An 11,887-nucleotide genomic window follows, 5' to 3' on the forward strand; every position below is an offset into this window, starting at 1 on the left:
TGCCTTGGCTGAGTGCTTGTGTGCACTAATTTCGATATTGGGCATGCAGTCTACTCTGAGTCTTACTTCTACAGCATTTCTAGAAAATTAATTTTAATAGTTAAAAAACCATCTTGAGCTGCATACATGAAAATAACTCCATTTCTACTGAATGACAATCTAAGATGAAATAAGAATATTCACCTTTTTTTCTTACTCTGCCCAAATCCAGGCAATAAATTAGGCTTCTCAGCATGACTGTAAAGTGCTGTGAATTGTATAAACAATCATATATGGACACTGAAAAATAACCCTTATGCACATTGCATTATAGTTCCAAAAATATATTTACAGTCTATTACAAAGATTACAAATGGAAGTGTCTATGTAACGGGATTATGCTAATTAAAAGCTTTTTACAGATTTTCTTCAACAAAGGCAGGGGGGGACAAAAAATTAGTATAACCAAACTGATTTTTCTAATGAAACAAATAAATAAAATGACAAATATAACACTGTACAGTGATCTAAAAAGGGGGAGAAAAAAGGAGGGGGAAAATGATGCATTTAAGTTTTTGATAACTATCTTTGGTCCTAAATGTGGGAAAACACATTATGTAGCACTGAATATACATGTTTGTTTGTGATGCTCTGCAAGTAAAATAGAAAAATATAGTGCATTTTCAATGTGTTCAGAGCTCACTACACATAAATGTGTGTACAAAACAAGACAGTATAAATAAAATTTACAAGTTTTACAAAGGAACATTTACAGGGTTTTTCTTTTGTTTTTATTTTTTTTGTGTGGATGCCCACATTATCAAACAAGACCAATTTATGACTGATCCCTGGGATCTTTCTCTATCAAAATCAATAGAAGCAGCCCAATTCTCTTTGGAAGTACAGCATCTCATTGCTGGGGTAGTTCACAATTTTCAGATTTTTTTTAAAGCATTTCTCTCTGGTTCATATACATTCCTGCAATATCCGTAAAGACCATTCATTATTGCTTATGGTAGTCAAATATTTTAATCAAACAAAATTCATATATGAGTAAATGGTGTAAAAAGATATTCCATTGAGCAACTACTCTTGCACTTGTGTTCCTGATGAATGACTGTTGTGTCTGTGTAAGCATGCACACGCATGGTTGTTCCGAGCAGCAAAAGCTTGTAAAAAAACTGAAAATTTTGAACTGCCCCTTGCCTCATGCTCTACAGTTCTCATATAAAATCTATGTCCTTATTCTGACAGCTGGACTGCATACAGCTTAAACTCATATAAAATATATGCCAGCTATTTCTCTCTGATTTGCTAAAGCAGAGTATTGAAAAAAAATGTGATGTGCTCAGATTAAATGGTTTAGGTAACACTGGAGAACTGCACCTGTGTTCTGAGACACTCCTACAATCATTTGTCCATTCAACGCAGTGTCTCAGCAGGTTTACAGTTGTAGATCTACATCTTAGAATATATCTCACTTTAACTCTAGTCCATTAAAACCATCTTGCAAACAATTTGCTAAAAGTGCCTAGAACTACTTAGGGGTCATTATTGCTTTTCTTTTTTCTTTTTTTTTTTTTTTTCTCTTTTATTTTCTTTTAAAAGATAGTATATGTGTAACCTTAAAAAATTCTTTAAAAAATATCAGAGCTCTTGGCAACTTGCATTTTCCTGACTCCCTGCCAATTAGCTAGCCATGTCAATGTGGTACGGATTTAACAAAAGTAAATGGCACAAAAGGATACCAAAGTTTGGACAGATATACATTGCTTGGTCATGCTTCTTAAATCTCTAGGAACTGAAATAATCCTTCAGAGGTACCCAGTGTAGTAATGTGTCATAGAATTAGCACTAAAAAGGTCCAAAGATATAAACATCATACTAAAAGAAAGTCTTTATGAAGAATAAACACAAATGATTAAAAAAAGATTCAGAAATCACAGATTTAAGGAAAATATTTTGTTGAATTCAACAATAATATCATGATTTTATCTGACAAATATATTCTTTTTTAAATTTTTATGTACATTTAAAAAGTCTATTAGATAAAAAGGAGGTTAGAGAGCTCAAGGTGTTTGTATGTTTATTCAGGTAGTACTTTGTTTATTGTCACTGCTGTTTTCCTTGCCACCACTGGTGGATCCTAATTCCCTTTTCATAAATTCTGGTGGCACTTAGGAGTTCAAGTCTGTAGGTGCTTCTTGTAGCTCTTCTATTCACTGCAGGAAGGACCCAGGAAATCAAGTGTCTTCTAGCAGCACTTCATATATACTGAAGGCCAGTGCTGTTCTCTCAGTCTGTCACCTCCCTCATAAGGGAGAAATGTCTATCACACTTGGATGCCAGTGCCGTGTAAATGTAGCATTTGTGCTCTCATAGTCTGAATGCTGCTCATGATTTTCTTTTGATGACCAACCAACGTGATCCCTAAACTCATCACATCCCTGGGGAAGATAAATGCGTACATTGTTAATTTTTCAACTTAGACTGCTATTGTATGGTATTCAACTGTGAGTCAAAGCTAGGTAGTTGTCTGGGCTACAGGTTTCTAACATTGAAGCTACACTGGAACCTCAGCTCAGTACTGCGAAGTTCATATTGGCACTGTTCAACTTCTCAGCGAGGAGTGCAATTACATGGCAAGTGTCATGTAATTACACTGCATGTGTTCCCACATCTGAGAATGAGGCCAGCATGTTTTGCACTACGATCATCTTTTATCGTGGCTTTTAAGGACACTCAAAGGAAGAGACATTTCTCTTGTAAAATACTTCGAGTTGCTTTCAGAACAAAATTATATATTAATACAAGATTTTGGGGATCACATTATGCTTCCTAAAGAGATGCCTAGAGAAACCCTTTGCATATTGACCCATACTCATCATGCAAACGAAAGAGGAGCAGCTGTTTCAATTCCACCGCTACTGTGCTATTGACCTAGTAGAAGCTTGTGGGCTCTGATGACAGTTCCCAAGCTATAGGCTGAGACCCCTAGTGATACCAGGCAGATAAAAGTAAGGTTCCAAACTTCAGAATATTGTTTAGAAAACCACTGCTCTCTGTAAGAGGAATTACATGTGCTTGGCAACCACCAGGACAAGAATGTTTGCAGGGTGCCAAGAAGACCTGTTTAAGATGGCAGTACCAACACAGGCCATGCTTGCCTTCAGAAAATTGTTTTGCTTCTATAGACTTTTATCCTGATGCAAAGTCATTTCTTGAAGGACACAGACAGCCCCCAGCCAATTAGACGAAAAGTCCACATCTTCCTAGTGCACATCTGGGAAAAGGTATCAATTAGGTAGTGGAGGCAAAGTGGTTATTTTCCTATACATGCATAATTTGAAATGGGTCACATTCTCCCTCAAATTCTAGCCCCCTGGTGTTATTTCAATTGGTCTCAAAGGCAGGAAAAAAAATGATGCCACACGTAGGTAGCAGGGTATTTGCCCTTTCATGGGATGCTCCAATATAACATCATCAGCTGCTAAACCAGATGGCTTAACCCCAAGTACCATGTTTGTACTCTGGGTAAAGTTTTGGAGTTGAACATTGTGTATTATTTTACCTAGAAATGCCCTAAATGCAAGTTAAACATGCCCAGTACTAACTTACTCAATAGTCATCCTGGCAACTGATTCAAGAGAGTTGTAGCCTGCTGCTGTGAAATTATCCTTATATCTTTCCATCTTAATAGCTTGTAACCATTCGCCTACGGAGCAGAAAGTGGTAAAATCGGGAGTGTTCTGGTCCAGAAGAGGGCTAATTGGTCTACGGAGAAGGAAAAAGGAAAGTAAGTTGTTTCCAAAAAGAGTAAAACATCAGGGAGTATTTAGCAAGGTGAGAGTCAAATAAGTTTGGGGTATTAAAAATGTCAAGAGTAGAAAGTAATAGGCCTTTATACACAGTTTAGATTATTCTGTGAATAGCTCTTGACTACTCTGTAGCTCACAATATGTACTTCCTAAGCTTATTCACGTAAAAGATGAAAGGTCAGAGTGAGCAAAATCAGCCTAATGGACTATTATTACCAACAGAAAATCAACCTTATTACCTAGCATGACAGCAGCTGCAGCTAAAGTTGCTGAGTAAAATAAAGATGCTATTCTTTTAAGCATCTTAGAAAATACAGTAGTAGCTATTCCCATTATTCAATTGGATGGGACAAAACAAAGACAAGGAAAGAGCAGAGACACAAAGTAAGTAGCTTAAGGTCACACAGCAAATTAGTCAGTAGAAGAACTGGGAGCAGAACATAGGCCAGCTGATTCCCTAGTGCAGAGATCTATCTAGTAGATCAAAAGATTACCACGATGAAATAATTCACCTGAAATTTATGAAGAAGCCATTAAAAGCTACACCATGAAATACAATGAGATGCAAACACTGAAAGTTAAAAATCTAGAGTGTAGCATGTCAAAGTACATTGGCCAAACATGAGTATTATTAATTACTATTTCTACCATAGTACTTCCTAGGGCAGAGGATGCATGACATAAAACTACAACAGATGATGATCCTTGCCCTTCAGACTTCACAACTTTAAGAAACAAGGAAAACAAAGACTGCTAGTGGTGAGAGTGTGGAAAGAGAGAGCAGCCAGTAGTTTACTGAGAAATGTGTTCGTTCCATGAAATTTACTTTCTTTATTTTGGTTATTTCTTTAAGAAAGTCCTTTTTGGCTTTGTTCAGCATGGTAAAAAAGAAAGGCAAATCAGGGAAGGGAAGAACAGGGAACAGAAGGAAGCAGGAACTGAGAGACACATGGAGTAAGTGTGAACTGGAACCAGTCACCAAGCAGAACATCCAGAACTCAGCCATGTGCACCATCATAAGAACACACGCTAAAGTTTTTCTTACCTGCTACAGGTTCCCAGTGGGGTTTTCAAGCTGTTTGGGTTTCTAATCATTTTGTCCAGAATACCAACTATCTGCTCAAACTTCGGCCTTTCACCACGTTCCTTCTGCCAACAATCTAGCATCAGCTGGTGCAGTCCTGCTGGGCAATCCATGGGTGCTGGCAAACGATAGCCTTCTTCGATTGCTTTTATAACCTAGCAGCCAACATAGTTAATAATATTTCATCAAGGGATATGTAAAGAATATATATTGCTACCCAGTTCAAGAAATAAAAGAGAAAAAAAGAGAAAAAAAATCAATAAACTAAAATTTGCCATCAGTGTTGCAAAAAAATTAGTCTGTTGTTTTGATGCTAGCCTTCATGTTTTCAAATAATTTCCCCGATTTCATCTTTGGGCTTATTAAGCCTATTGCTGTATATGTGCAGAACATAGCTATATTACCTAGTCAAGTGAGCAGCAGGGAACAACAATTAAATTCACCAAGAGAGCAACAGATAGATTGATAAATGGAGTTATTTCAGACAGCATTATTACTTGCCCCAAGGCTTTTATGAAAGGGTGTGTGGTAGAAGCAACTGACTTGTAAATGGATAGGGATCTGTGCGTGCACATATAAAATACAAAAAGCCTGAAGATATTATAAAAGGATCCAAGAAAAATGTTGAGCAGACAGAAATTGTTAGGGAAAAAAGTTGTATTCTATGTCTAGCCATGTTATATTAATGATAAAGTAGCAGAAATGTGCCACGTGAGAGAGGAAGACCTGGCTGAATGGTATTTTAATATAACACCTAAACAGAAAGTTAGATTTAATAAGAGATGCTGCTAGATGATGATATGATCGAAGGAGAACACAAATGTCTGAACCAAGAATTACACCCATCCGTTGACTTCCTTAGCCAAGTCCATTTGGATTTAAGGAAAAAATAAAAATGGGTAAAGTAAAATCACAGGAAACTGCTGTAAACCTTGAGGGCAGGATAAGAAAGCATATCAGGAAGCAAGGCAGATAAGAAAGGCTTGTGAAAAAGGGCTAAAACACCGTTCATGGGGGATTTCAAGTATATGACATTGACTGACATAGCAGTATTAGAATTGCTAAGGAAGGGTGCTTGTTCCTGAAGGGTAGTGCACAGGACTGTCTTCTCCCTCAGTTTGTACAGAAAGCAAGATCAGAAGCTGTTCTGGATGTAGCTGTAGGAAATAGATCTGGTATGATAAATAACGTTGGTGAATATCCAGGGTTTAGTGAAAACAATAACCTCAGAGAGAAAATATTCCATAAGTTGTGTGAGAAAATGCAAAAGCAGTGGACTGCAACGTAGACAGAACTGCAAAGAATACAAAATGACATTCAAAAAGCTGGCTGAAATCCATGATTGTATCAAAACCTTTTACAGAAAAGAACTTTTGTGAAAAGAGGAGGCTTAGCCCAGTGGTAGGGCACTTACTGCAGGTTTGTGTCACAGAATGTCCTTCTGACCTCAGGGAAGTTGCCTCATCTCCCTGGGCCTCAGCTTTTCATCTGAACATTTCGAACGACAGTACTGTCCTACAACTCAAAAATGACTGAGAAATATTCAGTTCCTGCGGTAACGTCCACACCTTGAAGAATGAGTGCGGTGACCTTTTAAAGACAGTGAAGTTATCTGTCAGACAGGGTGGGGAGAGACGATTTCTGCAGAAGAGCAGGGAAACTGGAAGAACAGTATTATACATTAAAGAAAACATTAAAAGTAAAATGTAAGATCTTTTAGAGCAGTATTAAGAGGAAAAACAAAAGAACAGCTCCTTACGCTTAGAAGTAGCAGTGGAATAAAAGTGAAAAATAAGCTACAGTGTGTATAGGACAACTGGTGTGCTATGAAAAGTAATGCAGAAATTTCTGACCTTCTAAAAGGTAAAATGTGTTAAATCCTTTGTGCATACTACCTACGATTTACTACAAATGAAGCAGTTGCTTAAGAGGTCAGAAGGCAGAGACTACCACCAAGGAATGAAAAAGTAGGTAACAGCAACAGCAACACAACCACCAAAATATCCTAGACCCTTAGAACTGGCAAACCATCTAGATAAGACTATATCCAAAAGTGTAAGGGACAGTAAAAACATAAATGAAAGGATCATGAACAGGACTTTTCCATGTTCACTACGATCTGCAGAGAAACCTGAAGAGAGGGGTAGGAATCGAGATGATGATATTATTTTTAAAAGGCTTTGGGGCTACTACAGAATCAGCTTCTTTGATGTGTCTTTTGAGCAAGACGGATGAAACTGGGAGATATAAAATAATGAGTTAGCTAGAGATGGATGGAATTGCTGGAAATATCCAAAATATTGAAAAAACATTCTAAAATATTGATAAGTAAAGTTTCTTTTCTAAAAAAAAAAAAGTTTATGCAAAACTTGCACCCTTTGAAGGGTATTAGAAGTGTCTACTCTGCTAAGAAAGCAGGAGTGGGGTTTCAAAAATCAGTGCTTGGAGATAATGAAATAGATGCAGGAACTGTTTTTTTTTTTGGTTTTTTTGTTTGTTTGTTTGTTTGTTTTTTTAAAAAAAGCAAAACCACAAAGAGAACACAGCTGGAGTTCTTACTAATAGAATTGATTTATATTATTTACACTTCCCACAATTTGTTTTTCAAATTCTGCTTTTGCTGCAAAAAGAGAAAAAGGGAATACTGTTAAGAGTCAAGTATGCTTTTATCACAATCAAGCTATCTGAGGATGTAAAGTAGCTTAGAAGAGGGCCAGGACTGTTCACTGTATATACTGGTTGGTAGCAAAGATGGGTAACTGAACAATGTAATGTTATCATTCTGGTTCTGGGTATGTAAAAATAATACAAATTAATAATCATAATTGTGGTAATAAATTGAGGAGTAGAGCAAAGAAAAAATACGTAAGCCTAAGCTCTTGCCCTTTTCTGAAGAACTAATCTGCACTAGGGTCAGTAACCGAAATGAGAGCAAGAACTAGCAAACACCAGCAGTCTAACAGGGGAATGGGGTAAAGTGCAGTGGTTTGAGGGCTACTGTTGCCAGCAAGAATTAAGCTGAGGGGAGCCCACTGCCTGGAAAGGGGGGCTGGAACCAGATGATCTTTAAGGTCCCTTCCAATCAAACCATTCTACGATTCTATCATTCTATGAACTAAAGAAATACCACCTAAAGATCCAAAGTCAGGGAAATATATTTTTTAGGAGATCTGATCTATGAGTACACCCACATCCACTTTTAGGCAAAATGATATACTTAAGATACATAAACTGCTTGAGTGTATATGCAAAATTAGAAGAGACACATTAGGCATTTTTTATTCCAGTTAAATATTCCCATTGGTAATTGTGAAGGAGAATAAAAAAATAATCATAAGATTATTCTAAATTTGTGCATTATAGATTTATCTATGGGATTGGTAGGTATATGTTTTAGGAGGACATGCTTGAAGATCACAGCATACAAGAATATTTGAAATTATTTTACTAATAAATGCATCTTTTAACTACATGCTATTGAAGATTATTATGTAAGATGCTAAAAAGAGATGAAACTGCAAGAAGTGGTAATTAGCTGTTTTATGAAAAAGGTTCAGTCATGAGCTTTACTTGCAGTTTTCAATAGGGGGAATACTTTTCAAAATCAAACAAGCAGCATGAAGATATCAGAATTTCTCCCCTATTTAAAAGTTTTTCCTTATTGTTCCCTGAAAGATAGGTAAGGTTTGCCTTTGAGGCATCTTATATTCCTGTCAGACTTCTTTTATGTTTGAATCTAGTACAGAAGGAAGGTGTCAAAAGAAATGAAACTCTACTGGGTGTCTAGGGAATGTAAATATTTCTCTTTCTCTGCCCCAAGGACTTGTTTGCCCATATTTTGACAGTCCATGAAATCTTTGACACTGAGACCTGTCAAATATTAACAACTTTGCACTGTGCCAAACTGACTCATCATTTACACTTTCATCTCTTTTTTTTCAACTTTGATGTCGATCACTCAATCAAAAAATAAAATAATAATAAAAAACCACTCAAGCCTCTGACCTGAAGAACTTTAAATGAGACTCTTTCTGACATCTTTCTCACCTGCATGGCTTTTTCCCGTGCACTTTCTGTATTAATAGATACTCTTGTCAGAAATCAAGATTAACACCCATCTGTTCTATTACTGCTGACCTGTTGCTCTGGATCATATTTTATGCAAACAAGGGTATTGTTAAATCAGCATAATTACTTGAAAAAGCCAAAGTAGGTCATTAACTGCCACTCAGATTTTTAACAACTTTTTTCAACTGATTAATCATTGCTCTGAGGTCAGAAACATCAGAATTATTTTTTATTGAAAAGGGATTAATTCTTTCTACGCTTAAGTGTAATAAAAGTGAAGAACACATATAGCTATTTCTCATGTTCCAATTTTACTTGATACTCATGACAGAAACCTACAACATCCACATGGCAGAACAATTTAGAGATTTAGGTAAAAAGTGAAAGCTCTGTAACTTCTTCATCTCGTGAGAACCTTACAGTATTTTGATAAACCCTATTTCTAGATTTACGCATGTTTTAACGTTCTATGCATGCATAGTGAAACACACGTGTATGTGTTTACAATATGTAATTTTTGTATTTCTAACACACACACATGTTCACAAACAGATAAAGTATAACCTACATCTTGATTTGACATGTCCCAGTAAGGCCGTTCTCCATAGGACATTACTTCCCACATAACTATTCCATAACTCCACACATCACTGGCTGATGTAAATTTGCGGTACTGGATGGCCTCTGGAGCTGTCCATCTCACTGGAATTTTTCCACCCTGTGAAAAAAAAGAAAAGAAGAAAGTTTTCTTTTTTCTCCACAAAATGTCCATATCATCTTCCATAGAGTGCATTTATTTCCATAATTTCCATCATCATCAAAAGCAGCACTTATATCATCTAGTATAGTTGACCAATTGCAGAATTTTCAAAGGAGTCTAAGGAAGTTTAGGTTCTTAAATCACTTGGATTATAGAAACTTAGATACCTGTCTAAGCTAAGTTGGATACATTTCTCTGGAAGTGCTTCTCTCTCCATTGATTTTAAGGGGTTGTTTAGATGTTTGATTTACACTAGTCATTTAACTCCTGGCTGGCTGAAGCTAGGTGAGGGGAATCTCATTCTGTGTATATAAATCCTGTTGTCTTGTCATATGGCTCCTCTGAAATCTCGGTCTGACATTTTTAAACCAGGATTCCACTTAGAGCCCAGTGGCAGGAGTGACAGACATGAACGTCGGTACGGTTTCCTGGATCCCCGCGCCTGTTGGAGCAGATTCCAGGGGCCCCTCCTTCCTTCAGCATGAGAAAATAGGTACAGCGAGGCCCCATGGGTGGGAAAGTGGAGCTGGCTCAACAAAAGAATAAAGAGCATAGTGTGCCCGATGAATGCTTATTGAAGAAAAGCGTCCCACCCAAAAGCAAGGGAAAATATAGGAGTTGAGCTTTGTCACTGTCTAGCCTCAAGCTAGTCAACTTTTTTGTGAGATAAAATCTAGTCTGAAAAATAGTAATAGCCTACAAATATTTTAATTGACTCATAGCAAATGAGATGACTAAAATTTTTATGGGTAAAACTTCCATATTTGTTCAAACAGAAAATAATGAAGTTACTGTGCAAAGCTTTTAGAACTTTACCAAATAAAAGTGTATGTTCTTACAAAAATATCAGTCCCTAAATAAAGTTATATTTCTGCAGAGACTCTTTTCCTTTTGACTGGTTAACATTTCTCAAGCAATTAATGTATTTCTCTTATCTATACTCTCCAGAAGATAAGTTTCTTCTTAACAACTGCATCTTCAAAACTATGAAAACCCATTGATTTCTCTTACGGTAGTAGTATAGACGGCCTCTGGATCATCTTCTATAACTCTGGAAAGGCCGAAGTCTGACACTTTACAAACAAGGTTGCTGTTGACAAGAATATTGCGTGCTGCAAGATCCCTGTGTACATATCCCATATCAGCCAAATATCTCATTCCAGCAGCAATTCCTCTCAACATTCCCACTAGCTGAATGACTGTAAATTGCCCATCATGTTTCTGGAAGGAAGAAAGGAGCAGCAATTCTTATTAGTATAGTTGAGAAGAGAAAAAAGAACTCATTTTACAACTTATTACAACTTACTATTATTATTACAATGCTTTCTACTTATTTACTACTTCTGTGGCAATTCATCCTGGGGCAAAGAAACTCACTTGAAACACAAGTTTTATTTTCTTCAGAGATAAAGCAGTACCTCCAGTTAAGAAATGTGTGAGTAGTTAATGTACTAAAAGTAACAAAGCTTGCTAATGACTATAAATTTCTGACTAAGTCCTGGCAAGTCTCTTCTAAGAGAGATTACCTGATGCACAGCTCTTTATAGTTTGCCTCTATGCTCTTCATCTCTCAGCTTAATTATTTGTATCAAGAAAATAAGAACTATCTCCTTTTGGAATCCTAGTTACTGATAATTTTATTCATAGCTTGGAGTTTATCAAACAAACATAATCTTTCTGTTCTCTATAGAGTGTTTATAGATCAACTCACACTGTCTTGTACACTTGGTCAGGAGTCAGAACTGGCCAGTTCAGAACACACACTCAAAAAATGCTAAATTGTTATGAACCTGCATTTCTTTTTCCTTTGTTCTTCTCTTAAACACAACCATAGTTCATTTAGGGATCCTTGTATGCTGATTTCCACCATGCTGACACAATAAAATTCTGCTCCCAAAAGGCAGAAGATTTGGCTTCAGGTATCAGCGGTTTTAACTTCAGCTGGTGGCAATAATAAAACCCACCATGTCCATGCCACATTAAATCACTTAAATTCCTAGAATGTTCCCATGTGATCCTGTCTGATCCTCTCATTTCTGATCTGGTTTTGCTGAAAATAATGTAGAGAACTGCTGGTATTTGTCAAGTTCCATTTCAGCCTGAAAATCATTTTAATTATATGAATATCATGTATGTATAATATATATGCACATATATAAAACCATATATTTAAAAGCG

General features: G+C 36.5%; 1 protein-coding gene across 1 annotated transcript; it reads right to left on the minus strand.

The window, feature by feature from the left end:
- Window positions 1–1,293: 1,293 nt before the first annotated feature.
- On the minus strand, window positions 1,294–10,930 carry LOC104156668 (ephrin type-A receptor 7; the record flags this gene model as incomplete). Its single annotated transcript, XM_009698039.1, has 5 exons — window positions 1,294–2,426; window positions 3,598–3,753; window positions 4,843–5,036; window positions 9,518–9,667; window positions 10,721–10,930. Coding segments are annotated over 5 exons (825 nt in total), but the record flags the coding sequence as incomplete, so codon positions are not given.
- Between the last annotated feature and the right edge of the window lie 957 nt (window positions 10,931–11,887).

This window comes from Cariama cristata, unplaced genomic scaffold (assembly GCF_000690535.1).
Source record: "Cariama cristata isolate BGI_N322 unplaced genomic scaffold, ASM69053v1 scaffold44713, whole genome shotgun sequence".
Classification (NCBI taxonomy): domain Eukaryota; kingdom Metazoa; phylum Chordata; class Aves; order Cariamiformes; family Cariamidae; genus Cariama; species Cariama cristata.